This window comes from Perca fluviatilis, chromosome 3 (genome assembly GCF_010015445.1).
Source record: "Perca fluviatilis chromosome 3, GENO_Pfluv_1.0, whole genome shotgun sequence".
Classification (NCBI taxonomy): Eukaryota; Metazoa; Chordata; class Actinopteri; order Perciformes; family Percidae; genus Perca; species Perca fluviatilis.
The window spans coordinates 422,073-443,936 of record NC_053114.1 but is presented as its reverse complement, the minus strand read 5'-3'; the positions used below and the strand labels follow the sequence as shown (position 1 = coordinate 443,936).

Genomic DNA, 21,864 nt, shown 5'->3' with positions numbered 1-21,864 from the left:
GACTTATAGATGCAACTGAAACAGTTTTTCTTTTACAGTTTTACACATTTCTCTCTACTTTAAGTCACCTAAAATAGTTATCTTGTCTACTCTGACCATTTCTTTCAAGTCATTTCCATTATTTTTGATTAAAAAAATAGCAGTAGTAGAGAAAACCAAGCAAAAAACTAAACTGAAGAAACACTGAGCAGCTGCAATCTTTTTTACTTCATAAACATTTCCTTAATTTTCCATTAACTTTTTAAGATAAAATTTAAAATCACATGTCGGTGAATCAAATGTACCATAGATGACGTCCTGTTTCTTCACCAGCTCTTTGTCCAGCTGCTGCATGTACTGCTGCTCCGCACATAAACTCCACGAGTCAGCTTCCAGCTCCTTGGAATCTGCCTCAAACTCCCCCATCAGCTGGCCGTCCATCATCTCCGTCCCTGCACCAACAACACAGCTTTAAAGCTCATGTTACATTTTCTACAACATTTGATGTGTATATACAGCTTTACATTTGTTTTACTAAACAATTATAACTTTCAGGGAAGAGGCTCAATTTTATTTTAGAATATTTGTTGATGTTTCTCTAGTTGCTGTTTAAATTATGTTTTGACAACATTCATCATTTAAATCAGGATCTGTGAAAAGTTGCTATATCCCATTCCTAAACTATATATGGACTAAATGTTATTTTCCTGAATGGTTTAACCACACTGACAATGCAATTTTGTGTTCAGATTATTTCATTCTTCACATTAGATATAATTAATGTTTTGAAATGAATAATATTACTGTAATATGAACATTATAGGCAAATGTATTATCATTAATCCCAGCTGATCGGCAGCTGTCTTGGTTAGTAAAATCAATGGTGTGTGTGCGTGTGTGTGTATTGACCTTCATCGGTGAGCGATTCCATGGACTCTGTGACCTGGTTGGTTCTGTTGAGAGAGTCAGTAGACTGGGAGAGATAACGCAGGCCTTTAATGGGCATGTCGTCGAACACCGGACTGAATGGAGAGATAATAATAATAAAAAATGGACAACCAGTTACAACCACAAACACCCACTGAGCTCACATGGTGCAATGTATACTCAGTGGTCAAATACAGTGTGAAGAAATCACACAAATGGCTTCAATACAAAAGGTTAAATAGCAACAGAAACAAGCATTTAAATAGAAATGTGATTATTCGAGTGTCCTTACGTCGTTACACACGCACCCGCACCCACACCCCCACACCCGCACACACACACACACACACACACCCACACACCCCCACACCCGCACACACACACACACACACACACACACACACACACACACACACACAGCTCACCCAGCGATGTTGCTTATGGAGAGACTCTTGGAGAGGTTGTTGCCATGGAAAGTCATGATGCTGGTGTGTCTCCGTGATGGGATCATCAGGGAAGAATGGTCTTCGGGGGACAAGATGGCAGACCAGGGACGCTCCCTTGTCCCACCAGCTGGTCCAGAGACAGATGCATTACAGGGGATAAATATTGTACTCATCACTGTGTACTATATGAACAAGTAGGCTGGTCCTCATTGTTATCTAAAAAAATTTCTCATTCAGCTGCCTGATTTTAAACTTTTCACTTAAGTCTATCTAGTGATTGTCTCTGATGTTGGATGTGCTCTGTTATGTCTGTCTATATTCTTTGTATGTGTCTGGTTATGTGTGTTTACTTTCTCTCTGCTGTACTCATTAGAGATAAAGGAATAAAGGTTATATACAGGGCAGTGAAAAGAAGACTGCAAACCTTCCAACAACCACAGGAGATCCTAAGAGCATCCCAGAGAAAATGATTTAAACTGGCTGGTTTGTTTACCCCCAAATGTGCTGTAGTCTTAGGAGCAAGATAAGTTCTATCAATTGATAGATAATTTCATCTTTTAATCTAGTAACCCTTTAACTGATCTAAAAACATACTAAATCTGGAGATACTGGTGGTTGCCAAATAGATGTAATGTTTCTCTGTGAAATCTGCACAGATGTCTTGCCTACTCACTTTGAATCATGGCACAAGAGCTAGCAGCACCATACGGTTTGTATTTCCTCTTCTAGTGAGGAACCCTAATTTTGACTGTCTCCATTAACCTTACAACAGCCCTAAAACATCTACCTCCAATCCTAATTATTGCTAAAACAAAACAAAAAACATGAACAGCTTCATTGTGCATTTCGGCAGATGAAAACTGGAAATGAAGATTTGAAAGAGTTTGGTTTGACACTCACATTTGTTCCTCAACGTGACTGTAGGAAAAGAGCTTGAATCTGGTACTGCAAACTGCTGTTTGGGCAACTAGCCAGAGGAACAGAGAATAAAAGCATAAATGAGGCAATCAAATCAATATTGGCTGCAGGACAGCAGAATACGAGAGAATCAGCGGAGGAGTTACTCTGAGGGAACCTTTACCTTCATTTTCACCTTGGCACAAACAGGCAGGCTGTCCCTGCAGCTCTTGTGGACGGAAGCATTACAGTCTGGAAAGAAAAGCAACAGAACACTCAGTGAATACTAGGAGCACGGTGGGGATGGAGGTGGTGGGGGTGTTGAGGGTGTGTGTGGAAAGGTGGGGGCTAGAAATTCTGACTGGTTTTCATAGCCGGCCAGGAAACTCCACCAGCCCACTAATGAAAGCCAGACTGGAGCAGAGGCATGTGATGCAATCGAGGGGTAATACTGCTCGTGGACGAAAGAGAAAGAAAAAGAAAGATGAGGAATGACACGCACACGCACGCAGGGGCGCACGCGCACGCGCACACACACACACACACACAAACACTGCATTGCATGGGAACATTTCAATTATATAAACATTCCCAAATCAGGAAAGGGTCATCATTTAAGATTGCTAAAATAGGAGCTGCTCTGTAATCTTATCCTGCTGAGTCAATGAAAGAATTAAAATCCCCTGACAATACTTTGTTCAAATTTCATACTGACTTTGCAGTGGTCGATCAAGAAGGGAGAGAGGAACAAACAACCATCTCTTGTTGTCTCAAAAGCTAGCCTCACAGATTCCACTTACTTTCATATAGGCATGTTTCCAATAGACAGAAGTGTTTTGCACAAGTGAAACCCAACAGACCCAGTCATCCATGCTAACTTGCATACAACATTTCCGCTCTTTGTATTACATCAACACACATAGGCTCTGAGTCAGGGTGAGACAATAATCCTGTGTAATAAGTCAACACAAATAGAAGGGCAGCAACACTTTCAGGGTTAGGGCTTCTATTTTCACTTCCACCTAACACCTGAAAAGTGTATATACTTGTGTTACTGTAAAAGAGATTTGGATAAAAGTATCCGCCTAGTAGATTATGTGATTTATATCTAATTAGGATCCACACCGTAAAACCAGCTACAATTCCTGTAGTGTTTTTCTTCTCTTAAATGGTTTCATTGGGTATTGTACTGCTTTTTGTGGACATCTAACTAATTCCAGCTAATGTCAGACAAAGAATCACTGTATTTGTCTGTTGAATGGACACCAGCCAGACATCTGTGAGGACAAACCTCCTGAAAATACCCTCAGAACTGTCTGGGGCTCCAACAATATACGAACCAGGCCAACTGAACACAACAAGAGCGGTTTTCTCCAGCCGGAAGTATCTGAGGCAGATTGTGACCATTGAGAGGATCGCTGTGATCCATCGCAGAGCTGATTTCTCCTTTTAAGGCTTTTTTTAGGGTTGCGCCAAAGGCTTGTGCAATAAACTTTATCCTCTTTAGGGCTGCTGCTGCTCTTTCAGTGGAAAACAATACAAATGCCATTTTGTTGTCTGTACTAAAAGCCTGACTGGGTTACATTAGAAGTAGCCCTTCAGAGAGTTTCACTACTTCAAACAAATCATGAAGCTGGCATAGCCAAGTATGAGTGATTCTGCTTTAACGACTTTCCTTTTTGACATTACAACACACACGCTATAGAACTGGGCATCATTAAATGGCAGGCCACGGTCCAACCCCGGACCAAGTGACGCTTTTATCCGGACCCATGACCTATTTCTGATCAATTAAAAGGAATAAACAATAATCTTCACGGAGCATTGTTTTTTACAATGGACTGGACCACGGGCAAGGCGTATCCAAATAGAACAGCAATAACTTCAGCCAATCAAATTGATTGTTTACTGTGCGCAGACAGTTGGCGAGAGAGAACGGAGTAAGAGAGATGACAGCAGAAAAACTCCCTGCTACTTCCTGGCCACAGACGCTTGTCCCTGGTCTAACCAGAGTAACACGTTTGGATTGACTTAGAGCTGAGCCAGCTTTCTCCGTTATGAACATTATTAACACCAAGTATACCATTCCAGGTTCACTAGAGAGCACCTACACATGTGCATGAGAATGACAATAACTCCATTCAAGATTCAAACTAATAGCAGGGCAGCCACAGGCCATTTCTCTAACTAGGAAAGGAAGCAGAAATGTTAATTAAATTATAAAAGAGAAAAAGGGGCTGCTCAAAGATAGCTATTTGTTTTTCTATACAATTTAATTCAATGTGTCTGTATGTTAAAAGTATCTAAAAATATTGTTGAAATAATATGAAAAGTACGATGTTGATTTTATTTGACAGACGTAGGGGTTGGCTAGAGGACGCCATTCAGACTATATGAGGTTCAGACCAAAGCTGGGAGAACATTTTAGTAACTGGACCTCTTTGAATTTTTATTGAATACCTCTGTCATACAACATTAATGATATAAATTATTAATGTTTTCTGATGCTTTTAAAACTTTATTTACATCAGCAACAGTGTTCTATTATAATCAGTTGACTAACAAACTAAATAAAGTTTTCTTTGTCCATAAATAAAATTCTTTAAATAACATATGTGGATAAATCTATACAATATATGGTTCCAAAGTACGGACTGAGCCTTTACAGTAAGTTGATTAGCATGATCATGCCTGATGATGTATGTGTGCACTACTGTCACTAAACAGAGCTTTTCTTCACAACTTCAGCTTCTTTTTTCTCCTTACAGTATATTCAATTATGTGTCGCCAGCAGTGCAGAGAGACTAGCTTATTTTCAAATAAGAAATTAATCTATAATAACATTAATTATTTTAACAATGGATCACAACACTTAATGGGCTTTAGACAGAGCTAAAGTAAAACGAGTCCTGATTAGTCAAAAACAATGGAACACATAGAACAATGAGAAAACAGAAACAGACAGACAAAGGTACTTACGTGAGCAATAAAAAGCCTCCTTGGTGTTGAAAGCCTTATTGCACTGGAAGCACTGGGCTGCCTGGCCCCCCGAGCCCACTGGTGTGAACATATGACCATTAATTGCCTTCTTGTCCTTCTCCTTGCCCTCCTTCTCTTTCTCCCTTTTCTCTCGATCCTTTTCCTGCACAAGTGGAAGTATCATAGTTAGGAACGCCAACTATACAAGGAAAGGAATGTAATTACTTCAACTTTGATACCAGCCAATTAGGAATAAAAAGACTGTGCTGAGTTGCCTGTAGAGTGACAAACATTGACAAAATGTCTTAGCATTTAGCTAGTTGCTTATGTTAATAAATTCCAATCTGAATCCAGCAGAGCAACATTATTACTGTGATGTACTACACAGCAGGGGGCTTTGCATATTAAGTGATGCATTATTTAGGTCTCATTAAGATCTTTTTTGAATGTAGAACGTCTTTGTTTCACATTGTTTTGCCTCATAAAACAATGTGATTCTCATTCTAAAACTCGGATATATATTTTTAACAGGATTACTTGTAGGGGTTTATAATGCTGCGGATCATGACAAGCAGTACATAACAACTGTGATAAACAATTACAATTCTGGTACTAATTTAATAATAATATTCCACATTGTGTTGTTTACTCAGCTACTGTTAGGCTCTTATTCAAACCATCTTGTGATGAATGAGCAGGGAAGACTTTAGTGGGCTGAAACACTTCTGCAGGACGTATGACTACTGACGGAGACACGCTGTCTGGGAATCAAATCTTTGACCTTTCCATTACAGGGCGGTCTTTCTGTTGCCTCCGGATTAATGGACGAGGTCATCCTCAGCTGTTGGTCATCTCTGTACACTGAGCTGAATCACAATGCCATAAAGTGATGCCGAGAAGAACAGAGCTCTTATTCTTTTGGACTTGAATCACAGAGCCTCCACCCAAACCCAGAGGAAATGGGAAAATGGAGTTTCCAGCTCGTTTTAATAGCCGGCCCTGGGCCTCTTGGTTTGAGGGGACCACAAAGCTCTGACATACTAGAGCTCATTCTGTTCAGTTGCTTCAAGATATCATGAGGCTGACTGGAACACAGCAAGCCTGCAAGTTTTATAGCCATTACAACACTTAGCATTCATTCTCACTTCCTGCAACAGCTGTCTAACCACAAGGTAAAACACATCGACAAACTTTTACGAACTAGAGAACTAATAAAGTGTTTCTCAGCACAATAACCTTTCGAATAATCTTCTTTTTTTTTTTAGATATGCTTGATATATCTAAAAAACAACAACACAGGAAGCAAAGACAATTCTCTGCACAATTATTTTGGCTACACGCATTCACAACAGGAGAAGTTATGACATCGAAACCACAGATTGACACAAAAAGACGTTTGAGTGAAACATACTGTAACAGGCAATGACTTCACTGGAAAAAGACATCAGCCCAGAAAGTAACACCAGGTGACTTTTGAGTCTATTTTACTACAATTTGACTGGGAAACCAGAACATTCTCTTAGCCTACCTCCAGCCAACCTTTCCATTTCTTTGAGAAGCCATGGCTCCCTGTGAATCTCCTGCATAACATCCTTGGCTGCGGCTGAAGCTACTACCAGCACCAAGGCTCTTTTATGAAAGCTGCGATGAGGAAGTGACTGGCTTGCTACAGGATGGACTATTTCTGCAACCACCGAAGGGGTACAGACACTATGTCAAAACTGCACACATCTACATCCCTTTGGGGAACACTCACACTTTGGATATTGTACAGAAGCTGTATAGGATTGTGTACAGCAGTGGTTTGTGACATACTTTTTGAATCTTTGATATAGTTTTAATGTGCTGTGTGACAGGTCTGTGTTTGCTGAGGTGGCCATTAGGGTTGTCAGTGAATATACAACTAGATTATGGATGTAATCCAATAGGTGCCAATTTGAATATCAAAGCTTTGCTAATTCTCTTGGAGTCCACAAAACCATGATTAATAATGTTGACCTTTGACAGGGAGCAACCAGCCGCAGGGTTGGTATGCTCCTTCCGAATCCTGTCACTTTAAAAGCAAAGCAATGACTGAGGTAAGAGATGAGATTATAAAACCACAGCTTACTCCATCTTCCGGTTTTACTTCCTGTTCACCCCTCTGTGTCTCTTTGCAAGGGCTGCACAATTACAGACTGCAAACACTCGTTTAAGTAACTATGCACGCCACCCTTTAATTCCCAAATAGGACAATTTAAATTCTAAATATTGACAACTATTTTTTTTGCAAATCAGATTAATGGTTGTCAAACTACAGTATGCCACTTGTGCGATTTTTAACGTGCAATACTGAGTTTTGTGATTTATCAATTGCAGTATTAGGACTTCCAAATCCAATGTAGAGAGGTACCCATGACGAAAGTATTCTTTTTTCTTTCACCTGATAAATATAATCAGGGTTATCATCGCTTATAATGTAAAAAGAAATGACTATTATATTCTCACTAGAAAAAAATCTTTCGCAGGTAAATATGACATGGCTCTGTCAGGAATAAAAGATAACTTTGATCACATCTTAAACCAGTCTAGTGACCAGAAATTGTTGTGATCTGAAAAATGAACTGACTGGGAAAATCTGAAAGGGGGAAGTTACAAGAAAAACTGTCTTGCCCTGAAGCAAGACACAGAACCCCCAACTGTTTAACTGGAGCTGTTGGGAGGCCAACAGAAGAAGATGCACAGGGCAGCTCCCAGTGTGAGGCTGGTGTCCAGTGATCCTTGCTTGAAGGATAAATGTTTAAGGAGGAGAAGCCTATGAACAGAGGCTGGATTTGATAGTGAAGTATAGTAAATATATTTTTAAAAACCGTACCACCGTTTTATTAAGGATAAATAAAAACTCCATGTTCCCTCACCCTGGTCTTTTTGTACATCTTGTTCTTGAGGTAGCTGAAGGTGCGACTGACTTTGGTCACACTCTTTCCCTCAGTGTCGCTCCGCAGAGGGCCAGGCTCCTCCTCTGATATACTGGTACACACACACACACACACACACACACACACACACACACACACACACACACACACACACACACACACACACACACACACACACACACACACACACACACACACACACACACACACACACACACACACACACTTAATGTTATCCTCAAACAGCTGCCTTCACAAGGTTATCTGTTAACACATTCCAAAAATGGTTACAGCACTATAAAGGTTCCATGGAGAACCATTGCTGCTTACCTCTCCACACAGTTTATTTATAGGACTATAAAGTTCCCAGCTGCAGTAAAAACCTTAAGAACTATTTTCTGGTAAAGTATGTGTGCAGAGTTGGACTGACCTGTATGCTAGGGACCCAGAGGCGCTGGAAAACGACCTCATACCTGGAAAGAAACAAGAGAGGAAGTCAGTGGTAGGACAATGATTCGCTTGGTAAAAACAGCTTTTTTTTAATTCATTGTTATTTGTCTCAGGTGGAAATTATCCTTCCTCCCTCTATTAAAAGGTGATGGAAATCTCTGTTTAGGGGTTGACCACACTAACCACCAGGTCCTCCTGTTTTCCCTGAATATACAGATAGTGAATGAACTTACTGACCTAACGCTGTGTCTACTACGCGAAAACGTGGCTTTTCAGCCACGTTTTCGCCATCCGTCTCACCTGTGTCTCATGGAACAGTTTTTGTTTCTATTTTCTCAACCAGACACAAGCCAGAGCGTATTTTTACTCTTCATGTCTATTTGTTCCTTATGTTTTAAGCACGTAACTAAAGTGATTGTGTATTGGGCTCTGAGTGCTGACAAAACACAGGTGACCTACAGCCTAATAATGTGCCTGAACGCACCCTGCGTAGACACACAGAGCACTGAGGCTGCCGTGCTGCTCTGCTAATGTCCTGCTCACACCACGCCTCCTGTGTAGACGCGGTGTAGAGAACCATTCCTGCGAACAGAGGGTTGAAAGTTTCAATCCTGGCTGCAAGAATTGGGCAGAGAATTGAATAATCCATGTCTTACAACAGCTACCTTTACATTCCTTGAGCAAGGTATTTAACATTAGGTGCCAAGCTCCACCCAAGCTCCTCTATTAACCAAACATGGCTCCAGTGACTGCCAAACTGTTGGTATTTTTAAATTAACCTCTCACCTAGTTGTATTTTTTTTTTATAGGATTGTATGTAATACAAAGAAAAAATTACTAATTAAAACATGTAATCAAAGCATACGCTGCAGTCTTTGTCAAATAATCACCAAAGAGTCTCTACTTATTTGATATCAGTTAAACATAGATATGCATCTTTTCTACACAACTCTAGGGCTGAAACGATTCCTTGAGTAACTCGAATAATTCGATTACTAAAAATCCTCGATGCAAAATGCCTTTGTTTAATTAATGTGACCAACGTTGTAGTGCTCACGGTGTTTCCGCACGGAGGATTATTACTGTCACACACCGGGCTGACGCTGCTGGCAACACATGAAGACTGATTACAAAATGAAGAAAGAGCGTAAGGGCCTAAGAGAAGAGACAGAAAGTGTCCAAAGTTTGGAATCAGTTCAAATGTAATTAAAACTAAAACTCTGTACAGCGTGTCTACTGCAAAATCTAACTAGCTTACCTCATACCTGCCAACATTTGGTTTACAAAATCTGGGAGATTTGTGGGGGGGGGGGGTACTTAAGTGTACTGTTAAGTGTTCTGTAAGTTATAAGTATATTATTTACATTGCAATATAAATTAAAACATAACTTAATGTATTCATATTTATTTATATTTTTTATTTGTATTGTATTTTAATTGTATTACAACAAAACATCACAGATACACTGCACTGCAGTTTTTAATACTGGTACAAACACATTTAATCAATAACTGTCTCTCTTTGGTCAACATCAGTTTTGTAAACATGAATATGTGCTCACTTTTCTGTTCTTTTTTGTAGCTGTATGTGGCAGATGTAGCTGCTCTCAGTGCCCTCTTGGACGGAGTGGACTTTGAAGCCAAACTGGTGTGGTTTATTTTGCAGGATAGGAGAGAGCCAAGAGTGCTGTTATTCATGCTCATGCGATTTTCTGTAACTATCTTTTTACACTGCCCTTATGTGCCTCTTCTGCGCGATGGTGCCGCTGTGTTTTAATGTACTGGGTGATGTCATTTTTACCACTGTGCGCTACATTAAAATCAATGCGACACACCTTACAAAAAGCGTGGAGGTTGCCGATAGGTAAGATGCATGTGAATTGTTGCGCCCAACACTGTTTTAATATACAGCTAAATTTCGATTTCTTTGCGGGAACACCTCCTTCACCTGCCATTGTTATCGGCTCGCTTTCAGATCTGAACTTTCCGTGAAGCTTACGCAGAGATCAACTGCGCAACTGGGTTATAGGTTGCCAGGTTGAGGGTTATAGGTTGCCAGGTTGAGGTGACAAACGGGTTGAAAATTATATAGGTGTGGATTGTGTGAATAGGATGATTGCCAGATCATACAAGATCTGGCAACTGGTCAATAGTAGACAAACATATTGGTCCGATTATTTATAAAGAAGTTTGGGCCATGCAAATTACGAGAGTTTCCCGGGAGAAATAACTAACCGGGAGGGGTCCGGGAGATAGGGCTAAAATACGGGAGAAACCTGGGAAAAACGGGAGTGTTGGCAGGTATGGCTTACCCACAATAATAGCACGACGTCAATGCTTCAGCATCTCAACAGAAAACATGGAGTCTAACTTAAACCTCCATTCCCGACTAAAGTAAATCGTATGGAGTCGTATGGACGATGAAACTACACCAAACACAACAACTACCAAAGACAAAGACAAGAAAATCCGTAGTGGTGACCACCATCTGATCTAAAGAGCTGACGCGTTGACTATCCCTTCGGAGAAACAGCTGATCAACGATCCACTAGCATAAGTGTAACAGAGCTGTGTGACATTGTAATCAAATATATAAATGAAAACAGGTTGAGTATAACTAATATTTACATATAGGCATATATACAGTATATATCAGTCTCAGGTTGAAACTTGTAGTTCTGAAAGTTTAGTAATGTTTATGGATGTTTAATGTATGCCTTAGTTTGAGGTTGTTATTGCATTTCAGAAAATGTTTTCTTTAAAAACAATGTAATATGACACTTAATATGTTTAGCTTTTTTGAGAGATGATATTGTAAGCAATGTAGGCAATAAAAATGTTGCTTTTTCCGATAAGTAAACCAAACTATTGTATATTATTGCTCTTCAATAAAACAAAAGTATTTCTTATCCGATTACTCGATTAATCCATGGAATAATAGGTAGAATACTCGATTACTAAAATAATCAATAGCTGCAGCCTAAAAAAAAACAATATTCTGAATTACACACAAATATGCAAAGTATTTCTCTGCATCAGAAAGTCAAACCCAAAACAGGATAATGAGGGCAGAGTTTTTTCCTCAAGGAGACGGAGAACACTAATGGAAATATCTCACAGATAAGAAAAGGGAAGGCTCAGTGTCGTTGACTAAAGGTGACAGGCTCCCATTTATCTGGAGGGCAGTTCACCTGCAGTGTTTATGATTATTATTTTTCCTCTTACTCTGGTGATTGTGTTTCATGTTTGCAAAGAGACAAAACAAAGACTAATCTAATAAATATAGTGGGCTGGGTAGGGGACAGAAGAAGAAGTTTTATTTAATGTCGCCAACAGGAATAATTATTCTTGTTCCAAGTGCATACCGCAATCAGCTTAATATCAGCAGTAATTAGTGATTTCCTCATAAAAAATTTCAGATGAAGCTCAACTTTTCGACTTCAGCGTGTTAGTTATGTTCAGGCCTAAGTGCATTTCTTTCTGTTACTAGAGAGCACTCACCCACAGCAAACATGTAAAAAGTGAGAGGTCGCACTAAATGTTAAGGCTGAATGTTTACGCATAATTTCTTAGTTTATTCAAAATAATCCATCATGTGTATTTTGTGATGAAATATTATAATTTAGGTTTTATAACCATTTTTTTCAGTTGACCTGTCTGCATCTATTTGAATAATTTCAGTAAGCTTTTACGAGACCTAAAGAAAGGGGACAAAAAGATCTCTACTTTGGGTCAAAGCTGGGCACATGGGTACACAAATCTGGGTACTTAGCCAACTACTAGTTCACTAACATCCCAGTGTATCGAAAAGTATTCCTTGATCAAAACACTGCACTGCTTCTCACAATGTCAACTGGACTTTTATATGTCATATTCAGTGAATAGTACAGTAATGGCACCTTTGGTTACAGTCCTTTGAGGGAGATGCAGGATTCTAACAGGAACAACTACTGCTCGGATTCTGACACCACAGCTAGTTTCTACTGCAGCTATGATCACAGTACATTACTTACTCAAGTTATCCTCATCATCGCTAGATGAAAAGTCCCCATAAACGAACTGGGACTTAGATTTGGGGAGGATGGGTGAAAGGTTGAAAGAGAAAGAAATGCGCCTCTTACGTCTCAGGTGTCTCACTGCTGGGGAGGCAGGAAGGAAAGAACCACAGCAGGAACTTTAAAACAAAAAAAAAAAAAAAAAAAAAAAAAAAAAAATAAGAAAAGAAAAAAAAAGGTAGAAATGTCAAGATAAAGACATAATACCTGACACACACACACACACACACACACACACACACACACACACACACACAAACACACGTGTTCTGATTTTAAGAGTTAACAATCAGTAATAATTTACTATTAGATCAGAATATTTAAAAAATAAAGAATGTAAAATGTTTTGCTGTAGTCAACAACAAAAAAACTCAAAAACATATGCTCATATCTAAAAACATTGTCTATGACTGCAAATGAATGAAGAACCAAATAGCTGACGCGGGTTTCATTCGAGTTAATGTTAAAGGGCTCATATTCTGCTCATTTTCGGGTCCATAATTGTATTTAGAGGTTATATCAGAATAGGTTTACATGGTTTCATTTTCAAAACACTGTATTTTTGTTGTACTGCACATTGCTGCAGCTCCTCTTTTCACCCTGTGTGTTGAGCTGTTTCAGCTACAGAGTGAGACCTCTCTCTTCTGTTCAATCTTTGTTGGGAGTCGCACATGCTCAGTAGCTAGGTAAGGACTACTAGCCAGTCAGAAGCAGAGTATGAGGGCGTGCCCTGACAGTACCTAGGTAAGGATATATATATATACATTATATTTCTTATTAGACCCAATAATGACCGCCTTCTTAGCTTACAAAAAGGAGTATGTGAAGTACACTTTGAAATAAAGACTTTTAGATATTTACCACTTTATTGACTCATTTAGTACAGTATGCTCCACTTGTAATTTTTTATTATTCATTTTGAGATATATGATAATAAAATGGGAATGTATTGATAAAGAGGTCAGATATGTTTAATGTTACAAGTATAGCTAGATATGGATCTGTAATTGTAATTTGAGGCTACATCCACACTAATAAGTTTTTCGTTTTAAAACCCATAACTTTTGCTAAGTTTATGCCTCGCGTCCACACTACCAGCGTTTACTAAACCCTAAATCTGAGACTCGTGTATCCAGTTTTAGTTTGAAAACTTCAGGGTTGAGTTTTAGTTTGGAAGGGTGGAAACGGAGACTTGAAAACAATGATTTAGACACCCACATTCAGGTGTTATCAGTTCCGACGTATCCTTCCCTAATTAGTCTTGGCCCTATCACGTGACTCTTTTCTAGAAAGAACAAAATGATAGCCCACACTACTGGTGGTATTCAACATGGATAACAAAGTACAGGTGTTTCTGACCGTGTTTTCAATGCTAGCAGCTGTTGTGCAGTTCAACTCTTAATTTTATAATACTACTACTGCCTACATGCACAAGAGGCAAGCTATTATCCGAGCGATGTTTCCCGTGTTTACACCGAAACGGTGCTAAAACGCTCACGAGGACGGAGATTGTTTTAAAATGAAAATGTAGTAGTGTGGACGTAGTCTGAGGGTAAAACAGAAAAGCAGCCTCACGACTTCTTACTCACCATCAAGGTCTCTGTGGCTGATGGCGAGCATGGATACAGACTTGGTGAGGGGCAGGGTCAAGGGAGGACAGCTGTTTCGCAGAGGGCGATACCGCCTTGATTTCTAGAGCAAGAGACACAAGCTTGGGTCAAACAAGAAAAAACAAAACACGCAGAGATAACATGGAACAAAAATGTACCAGTCACTAAACTGGAAACAGGAACGATAAACTAAAAAGGGAAACTACACAAACGATTTGATGTTGTGTTCACAATTTGTTTTAAATTCAATGAGAGTGGAGAAAAGCCGCCTGAGGAAAGTGAAGTTTATTAATTCTTACTAATCCCCAAACTGACTAAATTCCCCGGACTGTTTATAAATCTTGTTTATGTATAAGCTTAACAAATAACTTTTTCCTCTCATGTGAATTAGGCTGAGGGTGTTTTCCCTCAGGGCCGACTGCATGACAGTATGAAGATATGACATCTGAAGGACAAATGCGTTGGGGTGTGCGTGTGTGCGTTAGCTGACCAGGTCATGTAGTCTGCCATGATCCCCCAGCTCCTCCTGCTCCTCTGTCAGAGAAACCAGGGAGCCCCTGTCATCGCTGTCATGGCGGCGCATCCTTGAAGGCTCCAGGATTCGGGGCCCCTGAGTGGTGGGGCCCCTCAGCTCCTCCTGGGCCCCACTGAGCCCCTCCAGGCTGTAGCTGTATGGACAAAAAGAAGGCAGGGGTGACATCAAAGATGGAAGAAGTTCTGTACACATACACTCCACTCGTGTCGCTGGACTATTCTATTACAGTGTTCTGGTTACACACAGCTACTGCTGCAACAAACACAAACAAGACATGCACACACACACCTGTTGAGAACACGCACACACACACACGCACACACACACGCACACGCACACACACACACACACACACACACACACACACACACACACACACACACACACACACACACACACAGTGTTTGGCCAGCTGAGTTATGTCTGGGCTCCGGGGCAGATTTACAGCTGAAGCAGCAGCAAATGTCTTCCAACATCAGCATCAGCATATAGAGCTCTGCAGCTGTGATTTACAAACCCAATTACATCGATCTATGACTGGAAATAAGAAGCCTTGAAAAATCCAATACAATGATTATGGAGAGGAAAACTACAGCTACATTTCAGGATGAGCTATGCTACGTGGCCATAGCTCTATTCGCTTCAGGACAAACTCTGTGATACTTAGAGTAAAGCTTCAGCAGTAAATCTCTCTTATCTCCAGCCTTTGGGTTTTTATGGCACTCCATTATCCAGCAAATCATCAGTCTAACACATTCAAACATCACTAATCTAAACTGGACCAAAAGAATCATGGCTTGGTGATTATCAGTGACCAGTGTAGAGCAGCACTCACCTATCCTCAGGGCTTTGAATGTAGATGACTATATCTGTCATATTAAGGCCTGCTTCCTGCCATGATTATTACATACTATCCTTCAGAGCCACAAGGTCCTCGGTCCTGAATCATGAGTAACGCCAGCAGCTGTTGCAGCTCTCTGCTGCAGGAAGGTACAGACTGACTGACTGACTGACTGACTGACTGACTGACTGACTGACTGACTGACTGACTGGGCAGGGCATTCACACACTCACGTGCACGCATGCACACAGGCATATACACCCACAAAAACGGCAAATGCAAATCAAGCAGCATGTAAATACATCCTATTCAAAGAAGGTCACGTGCTCTTAGCAAGAAGAAAAAAAAAACATCACACACCCATACACGAAAACACTGTACCTGAGGGAACTAACTACTTCCACACCATGGCTGTGTGGAGCATCAGGAAGGCACCAGCTGAGGTGTGAGTGTGAGGTGGAGGGTTTAGTAAGGGGGAGACTGGAGATAAAGAGGAGCGAAGGGTAGCAAATATGGCAGAGTTGCAGTGAAGCAGATGAGGAGGATGTTAAAAAGACAGAGTTACAGGGATGTCTGAAAAGAGTGATAATGATCTGGCACAAGGGGACTACTTCCTAAGTATGTACAGTAGATTTCACAGTGGCTAGCATGATCACTGTAAATGGGTTCAAAATCATGTCTGTGGTAGCCACTGCTCTCTTCAATGTAAAAGATGTGGCCCGATGGTTAGAGTAGTGGTCTCTGACCTTAAGAGCCAGGTCTTAATTAGAGCCTGACAGATATAGAGGCAGGCTGATAGTATTGGCCATTATTTGCTAATCACAGATATATCTGTAACAGCAAAAAAAAAAACACAAATTTTAGGTAATTTAGAAACCATGCACTAACAAAATATTACACAAGAACAAGTTAAAAATAGTTCGGAAATCATTCTAGAACCGCTGGCATAGAGTAAAGTGGCAAGATGAATGCAGTCTACACAATAATGTCACCTAATCTATCTATGTCAATCTATGCCAGAAGCCTGAAACCAGAAAGTGACATGTTGCTGGGTCCCATCCCAACAGACTCCATTATGCCACCGTGTGACTGCTATCATCAACCCTAACTGAAGAAGCCTACCTGGGCGTGGGAGCTTACACCATTTACAGCTGCAAGCCTGTTTTCATAGCCATCAGCCTTCCTGAGAAGTACAGGGTGAGGGTTTGTCTAAGCCCACAGAACTGAAACAACTACACTCAGGGTCAAAAAAGATCACTTGATGTTGAATATTGCATGGTTCTTCTTCATGCCTGACTCCCCCCCGCCTCAAAAGCAACAAAACTATTCTTCTTTCACAGATAACAATTCTGCACAATCCAACTACTTTTGTCCTGTTTTTACTGCTGTGGGACACTATATTCTCCAAAATCCTCTGAAGCCTTTACAGTCTTGAAAAATTGCCTACAGGAACTTACTACACCAAGTAAGTGTGTTACTGTGTCACTTTACTGTTCTCAATCGCTCGACAATACAGTCCTCGGAGCCTCCAGAGCTAAAGTCCCCTTTTTGCATGTGGCTGCTTGTTATTGCCACTGTAGTACAAAACACCAGTTTGCTTAACCATCTCTTTACCCCAGTATTTCTTGCACATTCTAATGGGTGAAAAGAGAGTAACAGTTTTCAGCACAGTTGCCTGCAGGGATGGAGCACAATGCAGCAGTAGTTCAGCAAGCATACATCAAAAGGTGGGAGATCCACAAAGGCTACACTACATGAATTTGCCATTGCAGATCACCTGGCAACAAGTCAAAGATTCTTAACATCACATGAACTGATGAATGGGATGTATTAGTACCTTCTCCTGTGAAAGGTCGGCTTCCTCTCACCAGGGCTATGGGCAGAGCTGAAGGTGATGGATGAGAGAGAGACGGAGAGTGGTGCATGATGGGTGAGAGGAGTTGGGATATGAAGGGTTGGCAGGTCAATAAGGACATAATGAATGAATGAATGAATGAATGAATGAAACTATTTCATTTTCTGATGGAAACATTATCTTTTTAGTTGGTTGGATATCTTTGGGCACTATTGTGTGTATATGGAGCTCTGAGGCGCAGGCCACCATGTTGGAGGAGTTACAAAGGCGTTTCTTCAGAATCATGATCTTAAAGGAATAGTGTGTTTAGACATTTTGGGAAATACGCTTATTGCTTTCTTAGAGTTTTACACTACTGGTCAAAAGTTTTAGAACACCCCAAGTTTTCTAGTTTTTTATTGAAATTTTAGCAGTTCAAGTACAATGAATAGCTTGAAATGGTACAAAGGTAAGTGGTGAACTGCCTGAGGTTACCCAAAACTGAAAAATAATGTACAGTTCAGAATTTTACAAAAAGGCCTTTTTCAGGGAACAAGAAATGGGTTAACAACGTAAAGCTGTTCTGCAGCAATTAACAATGGAAGAGAGACAGACCATCATAACACTTGTGTTGTGAATGTTGGTCTTTCCTACAGAGAAATTGCGAAGAAAGTCCAGGTGTCAGTGAGTACATTATTCTTCACCATCAAAAGGCACTTAGAAACTGGGGGAAACTCTGACAGGAAGAGGTCTGGCAGACCCAAAGCCACAACAGAATCAGAAGACAAGTTTCTGAGAGTCAACGGCTTGCGTGATAGGCGGCTCACAGGACAACAGCTTCAAGCACAGCTTAATAGTGGTCGTAATAAGAAGTCTCAGTTTCAACTGGAAAGAGAAGACTTGGAGCTGCAGGTTTGATAGGTCGAGCTGCAGCAAGAAAGCCATTGCTAAGATGTCAGAATAAGAAAAAGAGGCTTGCCTGGGCCAAGAAACCGTCAATGGACTACTGAAGACTGGAAGAAGGTGTTATGGACTGATGAATCAAAATTTGAAATCTTCGGTTCATCACGCAGGATTTTTGTACGCCGTCGAGTAGGCGAAAGGATGGTTCCTCAGTGTGTGACATCAACTGTCAAACATGGAGGAGGAAGCGTGATGGTCTGGGGCTGTTTTGCTGGATCCAGGGTCGGTGATTTGTACAGAGTGAAAGGCACCCTGAACCAAAACGGCTACCACAGCATTTTGCAGCGCCATGCAGTACCCTCTGGTATGAGCTTAGTTGGTCAGGGGTTCATCCTACAGCAAGATAATGACCCAAAACATAAGTCCAAGCTATGCCAGAACTACCTTAGCAAAAAAGAACAAGATGGTAAGCTTAAAAACATGGAGTGGCCACCACAGTCACCAGACTTAAAACCCATGGAGCTGGTTTGGGATGAACTGGACAGAAAAGTGAAAGCAAAGCGACCTACAAGTGCCACACATTTATGGGAACTTCTGCAACAGAGTTGGGAAGACCTTTCTGAAGAATATTTGATTTCCATTGTAGAAAGAATGCCACAAGTGTGTTCAGCTGTTATATCTGCCAAAGGGGGCTACTTTGAGGAGTCAAAAATGTAGAATACATTTTGGTTTATAAACTGATTCCATGATTTCTTTTTTAACTTAAATTGTTCATTTGTTCTATTCTTTCATTTCAGAGTACAATAAGACATTGAACTGCATGAATTTCAATAAAAACCTGAAAGAATTGGGGTGTTCTAAAACTTTTGACCGGTAGTGTAGATGAAAAGATTGATACCACATTCATATATGAAGCTAGAACCAGGAGATGGTTAGCTTAGCACAAAGACTGGAAACAAGGGGAAACAGCTAGCCCAGCTCTGTCCATAGACCACCACATCTAAAAAGGTACGATTACAAATGAAGTGATTTTACGCAGGGTTATGTGCCAAACTATTTCTTGGCCAGGAGCAGTGACCTCCCAGTATCTTCTGGTGGTGGAAGTTCCTACGCCGGCCAAGAAATAGCCCCATGCACAACCCACCCTCATTAAAACTACTAATTGTCACTATTACAATTTTTCCGTGTTATATATATTTTTTTTTTTCCAGATATGTGTGTGTGTTATATATATATATATATATATATATATTAAATATTTATTTATATATACATATATAACACATATATATATATATATATATAACACACATATATATATATATATATATATACACACATATATATATACACATATATATATACACACATATATATATATACACATATATATATATATATATATATATATATATATATATATTAAATATTTATATATATATTTACTTTACATGTAAAGTATACTACTATAGTCACAGAATTGTCATTGCTTAACACAGCATGCACTTTTAGCAGCAGGAAGAACCTTTTTAGAAATGTTTTGACTTAACATGCTAACTAGCGTGCACAACATGCTTTCTTATGTGCTCCAGGTGCCTCATTGTATCCATAAAGGGCACCTCCGGTTAAAAAATGATTCTTCTTTCGGTCATTAATTACACTGTAAAACAAACAAACTACAGAAAGCTTTGTGGTATTGTCTGTTTGTGCCCAACCTGGATATTATAAAAATAGCAGCTGGTTAAAGTCAAAAAGCAGTTGTTTTACTGTTTTCACTCCAACATCGTGGCACAGGCCTTTTATTGCATGGCAACTACTCCACAAGCAGTCCATCGCCATTCTATCAAGACAAAATAGATGTCAATGTCTTGTGGTTAATGTGCTCTGCATTATGTTCTTAGTGTGTCAATGTTGGTGCGAAGTAGTATGTGTGAACTGATGACTATACTGTACATGCTGCTGTGAGTGTGTGTCTCTGAGTCGTTGTGTGACTGCATCTGTGTGCGCCCAATTTTGGTAGCTCCCTTACCAACACCAGAGAAATGGAAACACAGCTGCTCGCAGTAGGAAGAGGAAACACTTAACATGGCACATTGGGAATGACATCGACATCATCTTTAAGAATCAAGTATAATCTAGTCCCCTTCCCAGTCTCACCTCCTGTGGTTCATTTCTGCTTCTCCTCCGTTGTTCTTTCCAGGCCCCCAGCTGTGGCGGCGAAGAGGCGACAGGGAGCGGATACTGTTCCGGAGTAGACAGGAGCGCCGCGGCACCTCTGTCACTCTGTCTTTGGCTTCTTCTTCAGCTTCTCCTGCTCCTCCACCACCACCACCACCACTGTCCAGTCCTGCAGTGATAGTAGCCCCAGTCTGGATGCTCTCTTCTGGGCTCCAGCTGCATTCCAGGCCCTGGCTGCACTCGGGACTAGAGCTGGACAGACCGACACTGGCGGTGTCGTCTGCTGAGGAACAGGAGACGGAAACCTCGCTGGCACTGTCTCCTCCTGTCACTGGTTCATCGTTCTGCAGAAATCCAAGAAATATATATTATTATTATTATTGAAAAGCCTCACTGCCAATTCAGAATCATGTGCTAATGGGGGACTGTCAAAGTAAAAGAAGCACCACCTGAAAGTGACAGTTTATCATGAGCCACAAGAACAGCTTCATTAATTCAAAAATGAGTGAAATCAATGCCAAACTCTAATGAAATGTTGATTGATTTATTATTTCAGGGAACAGGCATGTGTAAAAGTAGCTGCTTTCTCTTAGTATTCAAATCCATCCCACATCTAATAAAAGGAGCGCTCCAGTGAAAAGAGTACTACAACTGGCAGTATTAGGGCCTTGTTCTGCTCACAGAAACACATAGAAGGAGCCCTTAACCCTGAAACATCCTGGTCATCTAGCTACAGTAACTGGGGAACACATAAAATATAAGAGGCAATTTCACTATTTTACCAGCTACATAGATGACGAATATAATGGGATTGAACAGAACAGAATAGGATAGAAACATAAATTAAATGGAAAACGTGAATGTGGCCTTTCTATCCATTTTATTTCTATGGATAGAACATAATAAAACAGAATATAACAGAACAGTAAATATAGAACAGAACACACAGGACAGGACAGAATAAAATGCTATGGAATATAATGAGAATATAATTAATTCGATTAAAATTGATCAGAGCATAAATAAAAAGGAATAAACACAATGGGGTAGAATGCAACAGAACAGAATATAGTAGAATAGAACACAGTGGTATGGAACAGAGTAGAATAGAATTGAACAGACTAGAGTAGAATAGAATACAGTACGGAAAAGAAAACAGATGCCCTTCAAATTATTGTTAATAAATCTCATTCCTCACATTGTATATCCATCAGCATTTCTTCACTGAAGTATACGATGAATTAAGAGAATGCTGTAGAGCTATTTAACCCACAGGAATGGGATATAATGAGGACCGAATGGCAAAGCTTCC

General features: G+C 40.2%; 1 protein-coding gene across 12 annotated transcripts in view; it reads right to left on the bottom strand.

Moving 5' to 3' along the window:
• The window catches only part of LOC120556381 (A-kinase anchor protein 13), a 121,619-nt gene that overhangs the window by 26,794 nt on the left and 72,961 nt on the right, over positions 1-21,864 (bottom strand). For 5 of the 12 annotated variants that reach the window (XM_039795942.1, XM_039795941.1, XM_039795940.1 and 2 more), the window contains 13 exons: positions 20,532-20,896; positions 17,475-17,522; positions 14,752-14,929; positions 14,241-14,343; positions 12,610-12,735; positions 8,577-8,619; positions 8,126-8,237; positions 5,229-5,391; positions 2,434-2,501; positions 2,253-2,319; positions 1,332-1,479; positions 889-1,001; positions 285-431 (listed from right to left, as the gene is read on the bottom strand). In XM_039795942.1, coding sequence (XP_039651876.1) covers positions 285-431; positions 889-1,001; positions 1,332-1,479; positions 2,253-2,319; positions 2,434-2,501; positions 5,229-5,391; positions 8,126-8,237; positions 8,577-8,619; positions 12,610-12,735; positions 14,241-14,343; positions 14,752-14,929; positions 17,475-17,522; positions 20,532-20,896 — 1,681 coding nt within the window. The remainder of the gene's footprint in view (positions 1-284; positions 432-888; positions 1,002-1,331; positions 1,480-2,252; positions 2,320-2,433; positions 2,502-5,228; positions 5,392-8,125; positions 8,238-8,576; positions 8,620-12,609; positions 12,736-14,240; positions 14,344-14,751; positions 14,930-17,474; positions 17,523-20,531; positions 20,897-21,864) is intronic. The other 7 variants (XM_039795950.1, XM_039795951.1, XM_039795948.1 and 4 more) reach the window with 6 other exon arrangements.